A 16629-nucleotide genomic window follows, 5' to 3' on the forward strand; every position below is an offset into this window, starting at 1 on the left:
GATCCCCTGAACACCCTGCTCCTTCCTACAACCTTAGGGTCTTTGTTTTCGAAATGCTCATATGTGTTATCTAAAACACCCCCATTAGCGGGTATATTCTCATTGTATGGTTACTTTTATTCATGTCAAACTTTGACAGGAACCCATGCAAGGACATAATGTTTTCTTGTCCACAACAAAATTACATAAGTCTGCAAATGTCAGGTGAAAGGTTATACCGCTTCTTAAACTCTGGAAAAATGTTCTTTTTGTGTGTCCCATTTCTGTAGCTTTAAGTATAAATGCCAATCTATAAATGCCAATCTAGGAATGTGAAGCTTATCCACATGAAATTAGTGAGCATTTTTAAGTCGTTACACATTGACTGTTGTCTCACCTTTCAGAATATTTTTAATTGTGTGGCCTCTGACCAAGGTGGAATATAATTTGTATGTATTTCAAATGTTTTTTTCCTTTACCAATAAAATGCAAACTTTTACTGTGCTCATTCCTTGTCTTAAAGCTTGTTTTCAGTAGATTATTACTATAGTTGTCACAGCAAACTTATAAAAGGTTGAAGCAGAAATTGACATTAGTTAACTGTTAAATGTCTTATGCTACACTGTTTGGGGTACCCAAGTTTATTATATCTTTTAATTTTATAATGAGACTATGTATTGTCTCATGTAGGGTGTACAACCTGTTTTATTCTCAAGGCTGTGAAATGAAGTGTTACGTGCTGCTGATTTTTCCAGTGGGTGGTGATGCTCTGAATTGGGTCCATCAGTTTTCAGATTCTTAACACTAATGTCTCCATATGTATCATGAACAAGTCCAGCCAAAGCTAGTATGAAGTTATCAAATTTGTTGAGCTGTGGAGGATAAATATGGACTTATGTATTGGAGGAACACTGGAAAATGTGCATGTTGATTAATTGTCACAACCAAAAATGATGTAATTCGGTAATGTGTGCTGTTTTTAGATACACTTGAAGAAACTGAGCCAATCCTGTGAAGGCCAGGCAAACAATGCAGCAGTACTAAGTACAGAAACGATCTGCTCTTTCAAAATTGTGTTATAGGGAGCAAAGAAACAATGTAGTTGACTTAGTGCCTTTTTAACTTGTTAATTTACAGTATAGATACAACATCTTTTCTTATATTGCACTTTGAGATTGTCTGAAGATGAGTGTGTAACTATTTTTAACTTATAAACTCAAGTGTTAACATTTCTGGAAATATACACATGGCACATGGAAATCAAAATATAATATTTTTAATTCACAATAAATTATACCAGGTGACAATTTGAGAAGAGACAGAAAAAAATAAAAATATATTTCCAATGACATTTTTTCTGTTCCATTTAATCAGATAAAGCCCATCTACTGACATTGTATTGCATTTAATAAATATATACTAGCTTAGCTTAGCTTAGTGTGTGTGTGTACAGTAAATCAGATTCTTTTAAATTTTGTATACAGTGCATCTTCTGACAACAAACAGCAACACAGAAACAGCAATATTCAGGTATGTTGTGAGAATTACTGTATATGGAGACAAAACTAAAATTTAAGCCACAGTAAATCAAATACAGGTGTGCTTGGGCTGTTTCGCAACTGTGAGCGGCACCAATAAACATTTTTTGACTTATTTTTGTTGGTATCTATCCATGTATATAGTTTTTATCTGCTCAGATTTTGAAACACCCATCTCTGAAATGTCTGCCAAACTGATCAGTTCTACTTTACTGGAATTTCATTGGGATTACCAAAAAGATGCAGTATAAATGCTAACATCAAAGTCCATGCCATTTGTTTCTGGAAAGACACACTGACATTAAATAAGGATAAGAATAATCATTTAAGGATAATCAGAATAACTTTTCAACACTTGAAATTCCATTCACCTCCACTGGATTAGGTTGCAGGCAGAAGATTCTGTGGTGCACATCTCAAAATTTACACATATAAAGCAGATTATATCCATGGCTACATAATCACTGAATGATCCCTTTAAACGTAATACTTCTGGTGCTTACAAGACTGTGAAAACCTGATGAGGACTTCAACAAGATACATTTTTAGATACATTAGCTGAGGTTATGACAGTCTGAGCAACATGGTACAGATAACAGAGAAACTTTTGAGTGTGCACTTAAGTTGTTCACTCAAGTTAGTCATGGGAAGAAGTACGGTCTGGTGCTCTCCAAGGTAATGGAGGGCATCAGATGCTATTGAGCCGGCAGAGTATAACGTGAGGTAAATAGAGGTAAGTTCATCAAGGCGGAGGGTGCTTGCTGGGTATGAAGTAGCATTACAGGAGATGAGAAATGACTCAAGTGTAAATAACCTGTGAATGTCATACAGGTATCAGCCTAAAGTGAAAGGTTAAGTGACTGGCAAACAGAGTTCATTTTCAACAGGTATGAACGTAGAGTAACTGTGAAGAAACATGCACAGTTAGTCTAGGAAATATCAAAAATTATTGTGAGTGTTTTGGTGTATATTGACCAGAATGGGTTAAATACAAAGCAACCAAGATCAGCAGTGCAAGACAAAGGCAAACACTATGAAACTCTTCAGGCATGATGCTCTCATTGCAGACCATAAGCTAAAAATTAACCATCACAGCAGCACTCACAGTGCTGCAAGGAGACAAAATCTGTTAGCACTGTGCTGTCTTGATGTCATGGGAACCAACAGCTGAATGTTTCAGCCTCAGCAGCACTGTGTCAGTCAATGGAAAGAACAACATACTGCATTAATGGTCTGATTGAGTTGATGCCACAGAAGCATAAAAATATAGGAAAGGGAGCAAAGCATGAAGCAGATTGAATTACACCTTAATCAATGCACAAAGGGGGTCAGTGATAGAAGGATCGCACAGTATAATAACTTGGTTGGGAACCAGAGGAAATAGGAACGCTGTATATGCAAATATGTGCAATCATGCTTTACTGTGTAGCATTTACAGGTCCGGTCTGCATCAGAGGCAAACACAGGAAGAGAGCCATCAAGCTTCAGAGAGACCAAGGAGTGGTCCTCAAAATGGCTGATGAGAAGCAAACCGGTGACCACACATGCTACTTGGACACGACATATCACTGACCAACCACAGCTTGGTCAGTAGTACTGCTAATGTTTACAAAATCAAATCATCCAGTAATGCCAGATATTGTTTACTAAAATATATTCAAGTGTATCACAAGAAGTTAAACTTTGGCAGCTACAATTTCAACAAAATAATAATACCTAAACTATTGTCCAGTGTTTCACAAGATGTATAACTATGAAAGGTAAAACAACAAAAGTAATCATGAAGAATAATACAGTGGAGAATTTGGTTGTTCTATCCCTGAAAAAAATAGCAATGGTTTTAAAGCAAAATAAATAACATCCTGAAGCAGATTCAACAAGGGTACATTCACAGGATGAACAGTAACACTTTAAAAATAAATGTACTGGCGATACCGAGCATCTCTCAAAGATTGAAAGCAGTGGAGATAAACTGCTATACACCTATCATAGAATAATGAGCACTTTCAGTCCTTACCAATCACTGCATTTCATGAACACTGATTCCTTTCCTCTTGGATACATGGCTATTATGTGGTTGTGTCAGTAATCTTGAACCAATTTCACACAAAGAGTTATTGAAGTTAAACAGCAGCATTGTGCATCACTTGTTTTCTATGAGAGTCTGCACTTTGTGCACCAAGTCACGAGCCATCATCAAGACCTGGGGGACGTTGTGTCGCTCTGCCATTTCTGAAAAGAGAATTTGAAAATCACTGTGATTTAGAAGAGATAAATAAAAAAAATGAAACTGATATTTAAGTATTACCTTTCCAGTAATAGTGGGTAAATTAACTCATCTAAAAAAAATGGTTTTAAAATTTTTATTTCCTTTTATTTAAAATTTTATATATATTTTGAAATGGCTCTACATTATTAGAACTGAAATATCATCTTAACCAAATGGTTTATTTTTTATCAACTGATTATTAAAATTTTATATTAAAGAAAGAAAGAAATTCTATATTGATCTGCTGTAATTATGTATAAGCTCTGGTAAGTATAGTTTGCTTTCCAACACTAATTCCACTGTGTATATCTTATGTTGCCTTACCGTTGAAGAACTTGATGATGTCTGTGAAGTCCATGTTATTTTCTAGAATGATATCTCTATACATCTCCACAAGTGCCAGAGCAAAGAACAGCACAAAATGCTCAGAGGAGATGCACTTGGCGGCCCAGATGGTTTCCCACACCGAGAACACGTCATCATACACCATTTCTGGTCAGAAAACCAATACTAAATCAGATTACATTCTGTGTAATGTTATGGCAAATTTCTAGGTTTACTTTAATGGGAAATTCAAGGAAATATTATGTTGCATGCATTTTCCAGCACCTCTTTTGAAGTCTAGTAGAAACCAACGATAACAGAAGTAGAAGTGGGTGTAGTCTCCATTCTGCTGCATCAGCTCAAACAGCTCAGAGTCCAGGATCTATAAGAATTAAAACAAAATATCATCATTACCCTTCAGCGCGACTGAGTATGCATGCATGCTTGTGCCTTTGCACATATATACCTGGATAAGAGAACGCATATTAGCAAAGTGAGAGTCCATGGCACCTCCATGAGGAAAATTCTGGTTCATTCTCTTCATCAGTTCAGTGAAGCAGCTAAATGCCATGACCTCTGGAAAGCACACATACACCTTTAACATGTCATTCATTAAACCATTTATGTGCACTTTTGCAGAGTTGATATTGATAGTGATTGCACTTAAAACTAACCATCATCCAGAATAACTAGCAGGGGAGCCAGCAGATCACACATGCCCTGGACGTAACCTGTATCCAGATGCTGCCACACATAACTACAAAGATAGCAAGATTGTTCAGGGTTTTTTTTTTGTTTGTTTGTTTTGAGAAAATCCTCTGAGATATTAAGCATGGTGGCATATTTACCTGCACATAATGTTACGCAGCTTCTCTAGGTTTTCAGGAGTGAAGTACCAGTATGTTCTGTCACAGCGCCTCACATCTTTGTCAATGCGATGTAAGTTGATTAGGTACATGTCCAGTGTTTCTTGCTACAAAAATAAAAGTGAATTTTGTTATCACATGTCTAGGATTAAAGGGAGGACTATGCCCTTCATGTGTATCACTTACAGAATAGGGTTGTTCTTCTGAGGATTCCTCATGTTTGGTGTCTCCTCCCACCTCTGCAGGCTCTGGTTCAGCAAGCACATTCTCCATCTCAAACTCCTCTTCAGAAAGACCCAGGTCAGTGCCCTCAGGACTGCTGTTACATGCTGTGTCCAGATGGAGATCAAGAGCAAGGCCCTCAGATGTCATTTTCTCTCTTTGTGCCAGTGAGTTAGGTGGTGCAGCGAGGCCTATCAAAGGCCTGACCTTAATATCCTCAAAGGTCACACATGTTATCCCTGCAGGAATATCCTCCATTTCCAGGGCAGAAGGAGAGTCATCTGAATCAGCTGTGTCTGGTGACTGCCAACAGTGGGACGATAATGAAAGGCTTCCCCTTGATGCTGACTGAAGAGCATTCAGTACCTGTCTGACAGGCGAATTGGAACCAGGCTTCTCAAATGGAATTTCTGCAGCTTTGTCCTTTTTAGCTTCAGCCAAATCACAAACTGTTGCTTCAGCATCCTTTCTTTCTGAGTCTGTGGCACAGGTCTTGATCATTAGTGAAGGTATTTCTTCAGAAATCTCTGGCTTTTTTTGGGTTGGTGGATTTGGATTCTTTTCTGCTGTAGGTGGATATAATGGCTCCACTTGCAGATCTTTGCTCTTTTGTGCTTGAAGAGTTAAAGTCTGACCAAGCAGAGGTGCTTGGAAATATTCATTATGAATCTCAGTTTCTAGCTTTAGAACATTAGTGTTCTCTGGAGGAGATTTCACATTTATATTTGTGTCTCCTGCTTTTGAACCTTTAGATGGCCCGTGTGTAGTTTTATTTTTTTCTTCTTCGTGTTTTTCCTCAGCTGCAGATGTCTCTTTTGACTTACTGATACCAGCGTCCTCAGCTAACTTACTTTCAGGAGCTCTCTCCATCTTTTCTGTTTCTGAAACCTTGTCCTCATCTACTGGGTCCTTTACAGTGTCCCCTCCTAGCTGTGATTCAGTTGTAATGATCTCATTCAAGACTTCTGTAGTTGATTCAACAGTTGTCTCTATTACAAGAGAGCTGCTTTCTGAACGGGGATGTTGATTTGACAGATCTGGAGAGGGGGAATTGTGGGACGGAAGTTGTGGAGAGGCTGTGATGTCATTTGGGTTGTCTTTCACTGCTCTGCTATGCCGTGCTTCCTCAGGACTGAGCTCAGGCTGATCAACTGCCTCAACCGATCCAAATACCTGGCCAACAAATGAAAAGTGGTAGACATGCAATACATTTTGGATCCGGTTAGCTGATGTAATGTTGCTTACACTGTTTTTTGTATGTGTTAGTCCATTAGCTACAAATCAAATATACTTTACATTATATAGAAAATTCCAAAGCATACAGTACAGTAAGCTGACTGCCTGAAAGATCTTCACTACTGGATGGATTCCACTGAAATAAATGCATGTTGAGAAATATTTCAACATCACCTGCTGGATGTACTGCAGTGAAGTTAAGTACAGACATTCATGTCCCCTGCAGGATCAAGTGTAATAATTCCACTGATCATCTGACTTCTCATCTAGTTCTTTAATTGGGTCAATATCACTTTGTCCACCTATCTGCCAATTCCAAGCACATTTCTGTGGCCTGATTTTAAGTGTGTTTTGAATTGAATGGAAACCAATGGCTGCCATTCTAAACAATTATAGTATACTTTGGACAATGGAACTTGTTAATTACAAATGAGTAGTAATAACTGGGCTAAAACATGCAAAAATGGTCTATTATTAGTGATACAATAACTGCTGTTGTTGTGATGTCTGTGCTTATGAGAAACTACCTGTATGCTACTGCTGGAATCACTTTGTGAATGGGCATTCTGGTGATCTGAGCTGCTACTTAGAGAAGACTGGAGTAAGGAAAAGCATTGTCACACAAGAGACATAAAGCAGAACTGTCAGGCAAGTTGTTTAGAAACTCCTTCTTAATACTATAAAAAAGTTCTCATTTATGATTTGTCTATTGAGATAATGTTACATAATAGAACACATTTTTATGCTAAAATGTCAAACTTGCATCTGTACTGATGGTGGAGTCTCGCTGCACTGGTCCTCTTTCCACACTGGCTCCAGACAAACATCTGGCGAGGGCCTCGGCGTGTTTTTCTCTCTCTCTCTGACGGACAATGGTCTCACAACCCTGCCAGTCCTTCATAGTCTGCTCATACATGGTCCGCATCTGTTCATCAATCTGAAACAGAAACTCTGTGTACACAAATACTATAACATACCTCATGGTGTATATGTGTATTGTACAGGCTGTCAACACATAGAAATACCTCCAGCCTGGACCTCTCAGTCATGCTGAACTGGTAGTGACCCAGCAGGAAGGGCCAGACCTCTTTGCGTAGAGAAGGAGCCACCCCACCAAAATACACAAGTCTATGTATCTCCTTTTCCTCATAGGTCTAAACAAGAAAAGGTTTTTTATTGACTCACACTGAAATCACACACTAAATAAAATCCATTCAATACTGCAATGCATTAAAAGCAAAATTTTTATTTTATGGATTGTTGTTCAGGTTTGAATCTTACAGAGTTGTCCTGGAGGAACCTGCCCCAGACCTCAACAGAGAGACCTCCCTGGGCATCACTGGGCACATCAGGGTCAACTATAGTGGTGTTGACAAGCGCAGAAAGGTGAGTACGAACTGTGGACAGATGACGGCAGTATGCGAGCCCTGGAGGAGAAAGATGAAAGTGTTCGTATTAACAAGAACAATCACTTTGAATGAAATTATTCCCAAATTCATCATAGTTCATCTTATACTCACATCCATAGAAAGCACGGGAGATTATCTGGTACTTCATAGTGTCACACAGGAGCTTCAGGGGAGCCCTGGTAGAGTACAAAAATTAAGTCACATGCAGTGTTCTTGATATAGGTTTGAGCCTGCCCATAGGAAATACTCACCTTTCTTGATTACAGCCGTTTGACAGAGAGCCATCAGAAGAGCCATTTTGCGAGCAGGAGGAGCAGGAAGACTTTCTGGGGGTCGGTTGCCATATGTTCACACCCTGGTCCATCAGCTCTAGAGCCACTGCACAGCATCATAATGCTTATCATTACCATTGCTACTATCAGCATATAAGCAAATAAACAAGATGATATTCCAACATAATTGGATATAAAAATACATGTCTACAAACAATAAGGTAACTAAAACACACACACACACACACACACAAACCAAGTGAGAGGATGGAGCTCAGGATGTGGCAGATAAATGACCTTAGGTCTATATACAGTTTCCTGATTGTTGAGTGGGTTACACTGTTAAATGAACACAAAGGCACTAAATAGGCAGGAACTGCTAAGAACTACCAGTTTAACAGCAGAGAGAAATTAAGTAGCGAGATTTACATAGAATATATGCCTAAAGGAAAACAGACATCTAAATAAAGCATGATCAGTACTAAGATTGTAATGTAATCTCTGATGATTCATCATTAGATTAACTCAGGGAGGCAGAGCAGCAAGATTAAAGACACTCACTAAACTCCATCTGATTGCCAGGAAAGAGGATCCGAAACACATAATCGGTTGCCTCATCATCTTCCTTATCTGATACGGAATCACATGAGCCATGAGGACTTCTCCTCCGCAGTTTGGGGAAAACCTTTCCCTGAAAATGTAGAGACAATTGCATCTTAGGCAAGTATAACTAACTATATAAAGTTGAAGAATGACTACAACAGATTATACAGTAGCTGAAGACAAATGCAGCATCAGTTACAAAAACTAAAAAAAGTTAAGGAAGTATTTTATTATTCTCTGTTCATGCTGACCTTTCCTCTCTGATTCCACAGTGGTGGGTCCAGCTGTCCGTGAGGTAACAGGCCAGTTTCCAGGCAGGTAAGAAACTGGAGGAGGTGGCCTCCTTTGGGGAAATGTAGAGGAGGTCTCTGAATCCCATCCTGGCTCACCAAAACTACTGTCCCACCACTGTTCACTGGAAGAATTCACACAATGGTAACAAGATAAATCACTTTTTAAACTCTTACTATGAATATTTAAAACCCTATAAGAGGTCATTACTGTACCTTGTTGATGACAGTGGAGATACACAATCTCCTCCAAACGAATAGTCATAGCATAATCCCAATAAACACTGAAAGAAAGATCAGTGAATGGGAGCCACTGAGTCAGCTGTGTAAAAATATGATTACATTCTTATCGGATTGGGCTTTATCTAACTCACCTCTTCTCAGAATCTAGCTCCCCCACATTACCATTCATCAGCTGATTGGGTGTCCATTTCAGTGTCATGAGATCTGCAGTTTGATGTAGAGAAAGGTAGCCTGGGATGGCCTCCATGTCATCTCTCTGCAACACAAGAGCTTTCTAATCACATGTCTGACTGTAATACTGCCTAGATAAGGTGAGTATAAATCAATTAACAGATATATCCAGTTCCTTAAAAGGTTAAAAAAAAGCCTCTCTTAATATTCCCTCTCCATACTATTATTGTATTTAGAAAGAAAGAAAGAAAACGCATACCGGCTGCACCAGGACATTGTTCTTGCCAAACAGAAGTGTGGCCCTGGAGTTTTGGTGGAGTGATTCAACATAGTCTCTCACCCACATGAGAGGGCGATCCTCCATGCTACCGCTGGACTGTCTCTTTTGGATCTGATACAAGAAAATCTGAGAAGTATTATGCATCTGACATACAGTTGGTTGCTGGTTATTTTACCAAAAAACAAATTCCTTGATTAACTAACCAGGGCAGGCCGTCTAGAGGGAGAATCCTGTCGGCAGTGAAGGCTGTGGATGCGATGTCGCTGTACGAGCTCATCTGCAGAGGGATCTGTCCAGAAATGATCTGCAGTCTTAACTTTGGTGTACTCCAAAGCACAAGGGCCAACTGTAAATCAAGGTTAATTGGTTTAAAGTTATACAGATATTTCCAAGCTCGGTATCATTACTTATATAAACTGAAAGTTAAAAGGTTTAAACAAAAAGGATATAGCTATTCTAATGTGGTCATATGCAAATTAGTGACACTTATATATACCCAATAGAGATGCAAGAATTGGTCCATCGACGGGATCCATCAGCATGGCTTCTTTCTCATAGTAGGAACTGCAGTAAATAATATTGAGAAATTTTATACCATTTTAAAATCAGAATCAGAATCAGAATCTGCTTTATAGGCCAGGTGTGTCGGACACATGAGGAATTTGACTCTGGTACATCGGCTCTCAATGTGCTTAGGACTTGAAAATTATACCCATCTTCCTGTTTGCATATCATGGCTATTGAGGAGACCTGTAAAATAATCACATAATATGGGATGTTGACATGCTGTGTTCGCACGAGGAGAACATTTGGAAAAACTAAAATCTTTTGCAGAGAAGGTTGATATGTGGAATCTATTCTTACAGGAAATGCTTAAAGCAAAATGATAACATTGAAAGAGAGAGATCATTTTCTATAGGCAGTAGATAATAATTAGATTGAATACTGTATAGCAATACCTGCTGTTCTCTACCAAGTACAGGACAATCTTGTCCAGGAGCTTCTCCATCAGTGCAGTTCGGATCCACAGGTGTTTCAGTGCTTGTGGAGGGAGGTTGGCCAACTTAGATTGCCGGCTGCGTTCATTGGTCAGTGAAGTATTGTTCTGTTTGCTGAAAAACAGAAAAGAACCTGACAGATGAGATGTCTGTATAAGCTGTTAGAACTGAACAGAAATATAGGATAGCAAGGTATCATAGTGCAATAAAGCACTTAGAAGGATAAACTAAAGGGAAAATGATAAAGAAGAAAAATGCATACATTAATTTTAGGTTACCGGCCTCTTACAGGTACAAGTCAACATTTCACCTGCTTTCCATAAGCTGCTCCAACTCTTGGACCTTGCGGCAGAGGTCCTCAGCAGGTGAAAAGCTTTTTGCCACCTTCATAAAGAGTGCTGCAACCTTGTTACTGCATAGCAGGCCTGCAATACGACGCTTCAGTCCATGAAGCACACAGGCCTCCACCACAGCTACAAACACGCACACAAGCACACAGAGTATTAGTTAATATTTGGTTTAGATTTTTTTTTTGACTCCCTGAGGAGGGATGCTTTTATTTGCCCTAGAGTTTTGTTTTTAGTACAATATATTTTATATTTTTATATAAAAACAGGTGAAAGGCAGGCACAAGTAGAAATAGACTGAAATCTGGCAACAGTGTCTACTGTTGCTAGGATATGAGAGATGCAAATTACACACGCCTTACTTCTTGTTAGTATCAACACCTTTGAAGGGTGTTAGTTTACATTGATACATTTGCATCCATCTACCTTAATAAATAAAATAGACATGACTAATGGCATTATAAAAATAACTTGTTAGGCTTTACACTACCAGTGGAAAGTTTGGACACACTTTCCCAGTGAACTGAACAGGAAAGTGTGTCAAAACCTTTGACTAGTATTTTATAGTACAGTACATTGTAGGCAATCAACAATGCTTCCAGTGGATGCTGGCCATCGCCAGGGTCGTCCCTGATCACCAGTCGTGATTTTCATGGGCAGGAGAGTGTTCAGTTTGGGGACCTTAAAATTGTTTCTCTGTTCTTTACAGATGATGGATTGCTTAGCCTGTTGCCACAGCTACCAAATTCAGATAACTGGCAGAAAATGAATAGATGGATGGATAGACATGTAAATGAGGTTGTAACCAATACAGTGACTGATACTATTTAATACAACATGTTCTGGAGTATAATGTCTGAAATTAGATGCAAAATGCTTCAGCATTTTTCTATAGTGCATAAAAGAAAATTATGCAGCAAAATTATCATTCTTCTTTACTTTGTCAAGTCTCTCTCTCTCATGTCTAGCAAATGATAACTATGGTTAAGTTAACATGATGGAAAAGGCCTTGAGCATGTACCCTGAACTCTTAACTTGTCCTGTCCAAGAAAGATGGATCAGTCAGCAATGCAATCACAGTAGGTTTAGTACAGGACATTTACCACAGAAGGATATAATGTGGCTGCTGTCTGCATGCACAAATTTCCTTGTTACTGCCTCCTCCATAATTTGTTTCACCTAAGAGAGAAAGGTACATGGTTAGATGAGACGTAGTCTGTCTGTCAGAGTTAAGAGCCCAAACAAAAAGCAAAGAAATAAGCAATGGGGGAATATGTTGCAAGAGGTTATCACACAAGACACTGATGAAGATGACATACAGTACAGACCAACTCTAAGTAGTTTATTTATGTCCCTACCTCATCTATGAAGAGCAGACATACTTCCAAACATAGCTTATAGCATAATGTACATGTGAACACACATACTGCCAATAGAATAATATGACAGGGTCCTAATGTGAGTGTGGACATAGTGTCCTCGGTAAAACTGCACTGGCTACTGTGACCATGAGTTCAAAATTCTTCTTTTGATCCTTTTTTATGCACAAGCAGCAGCATAATCAAAATTTCTAACATCCCGGCCTCAGCTCAGTTGATCTGTTGATCTGTGAGTCTCAGTTCTCACCTGTGGTTATACTTTTTCTAGATGTTCCTGAGGAATATGGTTCTTGACACCTATGGCAGGAATGATCTTTGGAGAATGTCTGATTTTTTTTTATTTTTTATTGCACTTCCATAAAGTTGCAAAGCTTGCACGAAACAGATTTTAAACAATGGTCACAATCAAAGGAGCAGAGATCAAAATATCCTGACTTTTAGTGTCAAACTCAAAAACATTGCATTCTGCACTTCTCATAATGAAACTAGGCAGTGCCTCAATGTAAGAGCCTCCCCACCAGGTAAATACCCACATCTTAATACCATGTTATAATAAAAGTCTCTGAGCTGAATCTGAGGAAAATCCTGTGCTGTTTTCTCAGATATGATAAAGTTCCTCCAGACCCACAGAAGGCATTATATAACTGTTGTATTGATTATACAGCTAATACTCCCCATGGCTGTTAAACTGATCTTAACATATAAATAATCAGTAAAATTGGTGGTGGGCCTCCTTATTAAGGAAGACAAGACTGATTTGTTCCTCATTTCACTTTAAAAACGTTAGCCTTTAACTTTTAATCTGATGTCAATCCTGTCATTATCTTCAGGTGAAAATACAAGAACACATTAATGAATCAAACTTTTGGGGTTGACATTTTACTGAAACAAACAATGCTTATTGGATCAGTGCATTTAGTCACTTGTTCATGAGCAAATTTACTTGTGAACCCTAACAATCTGTAAAAGGTCATGTTTGACAAACCATGTATTTATGTTGACAAGCTGTGCAATATTTATTTTTAAAATGTACTGAATCTGGTGTGATGCTCTGCTGTATACACACAGACTGATAGTATACTGCACAGTCCTTCCATATAAGGAGGTGAGAAACTAATGTCTTATTTAAAAGACAGCATTGGAACTCTGTTGTATGTTACTAAAACCCCAAAGATTTCTTCTCACAATTCAGCTCTGACTGGTTCATTAGTGCAGCTATGTGAAAGAGAAAGGCACAAATTTGTTTGCCTCTATCCTTTATATGGATAAACAACCTGACATGTCTGCTTTGTAATAAATAGACGTTTGCTGTATATCAACTTGAGCTATATTTAAAATGCTAAAATGTGTTATTTCGGTCCTAGGTTTAAATCTAAATGTCACATGTAAGCACCTCCTGCAAGATCTAGTACCAGAGTTATGGATGTTTGAGAGGCAATGAGTCACAGGTGAGGGGGAGCAGGAATATGATAAGCCTGGAAGTGCCCAGCTTTCTCGGCAATTAATAAATGGAGAACCAGTTTTCTCTCCCCAAGGAGTCACGGAGTCAATGGAAGGGTCCGCGGTGTTCATTTCTATGTAGATTAATAACCAAAGGGCTCATAATTCAGTAATACACAACCCAGCTTGGGTTGCACTTTTTGCATGGGTCCTATAGCACATACTAAGACGCCAAGGTCACACCTTTAAGTTTTGAATGATAAGCTTTGTGTGTGTTATAGAAATGCCAGTTTAACCATGATTTCTTCTGAGAGACAGATAGAAAGACTATTCCAGGATATGAATAGCCAGGATTGCATCTGTAAGTGGCTTCTTAAAGGTGTAGTTTTTCTCTGACATAAAATCACAATCAGTATTATCGTCATCACTGTCATCATCAAACACAGAGCGGTATACAATCAGCTGGAAGCCAAGCTGCACCCACTCCTGGAATCAAAGGTCGACTTTATCATAAACAAGACCATGGCTAAGGCACACGCACACGCACACACACATTAACCTCCTCCCCAATCATGCACACACAAGCACACTGCCACTCAGTGCCGTGAACATAAACTGTGATGGCCAAGAAATAAAACGCCACGAACCTCTTTTTTCACATTACGCAGCAATTTCTGGCGCGTCTCGGCCTCTGTTACAGGAGAAAACATAATAAATATGCAGATCCGATCTGTGTCGGCTCACGACAGCAAAATAATAACATCGGCCGTACCTCCCATCGCTCCACGCAGGATGAAGTGAGTGACACGTACAAGCTTTTTTAAAGAAAAGGTCTTGACAGTAATGTGGACGACACCGGTTACAAGGCAGAGAGGTTCCGAGATGTACGATGCGTTCTTTGCGATGAAATTAAACCTATCTGCCACCTCTCAGTGAACCAACACCCCTTTAAAGTCACAGTAGCCTATACATTAAGACATACAACGCCAACACTGTATTTTCTACTCCCTCAAAGACATAAAATGTTTCTGAATCAGAGGCTACACAAGGTGTATGTATTGTGCCCATGTTAAATTAAACACACAAATAGTTGAAACATGATGATGTCTCATAAAAAAGTTTCTTTGTAATATTTTTCATTAAAATCTGGAGTCTGGTTATGTTGTCCCCACCGGTGTAATAACACCTAATTAAGGCCACAGTAAATGAATTGTCACAGTTAGACTGTGAAGAGAAAAACAAGAACACATCAATTAAAAGTATTCATATAAAAACATGTTAAACTATTTCATCTTATGCAGTATATAATCAAAAGAAAAGTAATCTCAGGACACTTTACAAAGTAAGGTCTAGACTTTACTATTATTATTATACTAAACAAAATTAAATAAACGCAACACTTTTGTGTTTGCCCCCATTTTTCATGAGCTGAACTCAAAGATCTACAACTTGTTCAATGTACACAAAAGGCCTATTTCTCTCAAATATTGTTCACAAATCTGTTTAAATCTGTGTTAGTGAGCACTTCTCCTTTGCCGAGATAATCCATCCACCTCAGGATCTCGTCACAGTATCTCTGTGCATTCAAAATGCCATCAATAAGATGCACCTGTGTTCGTTGTCCATATTGGCAAATAGATGCATGGAGAGAAAAGGGGAGGAGAAGAACTCAGAGCATCAGCATAACTATCACAGCGTAAGTAAGGGAAGGCTCAGGGTCACCTGATCCAGCCCTAACTATAAGCTTTATCAAAAAGGAAAGTATTAAAGTCTACTCTTAAAGGTAGAGAGGGTGTTTGCCTCCTGAACTGAGACTGGGAGTTGGTTCCACAGGAGAGGAGCTTGATAGCTAAAGGCTCTGCCTCCCATTTTACAGACATACAATACATCAGCTACAGTAGCTCTTTTTATTTATATATATTTGTGTGTATATACATATGTGTACATTTTTGTCTTTGTTTTTTTTACTTGTGGTTTTGGTTTTATTCTGTTTTTACATTATTGTGCAAATCAGGGGCCATTGGGCTGGAGTCAAATTCCTTGCATTTTTGATAATACTTAGCAATAAAGTTTATGCTTATGCTTACTTCTGTAGACTCTAGGAACCACAAGTAGACAAAAGTGGTGAAGAATACTGGCCACAACAGACTAATAAAAAACATACATTTTGCTGCACCCATTAAAGGACCTGGGGACCTGAAGAAGCCTTGTCCCTTCCTGTAGACAGCCTCTGTGTTGCATTTCCAGTCCAGTCTGTTGTTGAGGTGTAGACTCCATGGTATAGCCCTCCTCCATGCACTTCCACATCCTATCCAAATATGGAGATGGTGTTTGATCTCCTTAAGTCCCTAACCATCTCCTAGGTCTTGGTGACATTCAATTGCAGATGGTTATCCCCACACCACACCACAAAGAGGTCCACCACCAGGTCTCCCACCTAGACAGGTTGGATGGTGCAAAGGCACTGGAGAAATTAAAGAACATTGTTCTGCTGCTTGCTTTGTCCAGGTGAGGACGAGGTAGGCCCTATGATGGCATCATTGACTCCAGCCTGATGGCGATAGGCAAACTGCACTGGGTCCAGGGAGGCTACAATACTTGAGTACTTGAGAGGCAAACAGATGTTGGTAAAAGTGAGATCTGTGATTTATTTATTTATGCCCACAAGCTATTCTCATTTTTCTAGTTAACATTTTAATTGCACATGTAGTGGAGTACAGGCAGACCACCATACACTACAGCCACATCACATTTTACACTTAC

At 38.9% G+C, this 16629-nt stretch overlaps 1 protein-coding gene across 2 annotated transcripts; it reads right to left on the reverse strand.

Moving 5' to 3' along the window:
• Nucleotides 1-1283: 1283 nt before the first annotated feature.
• sgsm1b (small G protein signaling modulator 1b) lies at nt 1284-14789 on the reverse strand. 2 transcript variants are annotated; one of them, XM_020618604.1, is made up of 25 exons: nt 14639-14789; nt 14514-14557; nt 12151-12226; nt 11011-11173; nt 10662-10814; nt 10199-10266; nt 9906-10048; nt 9682-9813; nt 9383-9507; nt 9225-9292; nt 8970-9133; nt 8677-8806; nt 8095-8221; nt 7955-8019; nt 7716-7861; nt 7460-7588; nt 7198-7371; nt 6962-7030; nt 5163-6371; nt 4959-5083; nt 4785-4867; nt 4577-4686; nt 4396-4492; nt 4111-4278; nt 1284-3749 (listed from the first exon to the last, which is right to left on the reverse strand). In XM_020618604.1, the coding sequence occupies exons 1-25, from the start codon at nt 14643-14645 to the stop codon at nt 3661-3663; spliced, it is 3864 nt and encodes a 1287-aa protein (XP_020474260.1). In that variant the 5' UTR covers nt 14646-14789; the 3' UTR covers nt 1284-3660. The 2 variants fall into 2 exon arrangements, with proteins under 2 accessions (XP_020474260.1, XP_020474261.1); XM_020618605.1 differs by lacking the exon at nt 6962-7030.
• Between the last annotated feature and the right edge of the window lie 1840 nt (nt 14790-16629).

Source organism: Monopterus albus, unplaced genomic scaffold (assembly GCF_001952655.1).
Source record: "Monopterus albus unplaced genomic scaffold, M_albus_1.0 scaffold208.1, whole genome shotgun sequence".
Taxonomy (NCBI): Eukaryota; Metazoa; Chordata; class Actinopteri; order Synbranchiformes; family Synbranchidae; genus Monopterus; species Monopterus albus.

Excerpts from the sequence above, each read along its gene's own strand:
- sgsm1b (XM_020618604.1), bottom strand. Across the intron at positions 9,134-9,224 it reads TCTCCACTGTCATCAACAAG|TGAACAGTGGTGGGACAGTA; the intron begins GTACAGTAATGA and ends GAATTCTTCCAG. Across the intron at positions 7,862-7,954 it reads CTCCCGTGCTTTCTATGGAT|GGCTCGCATACTGCCGTCAT; the intron begins GTGAGTATAAGA and ends TTTCTCCTCCAG.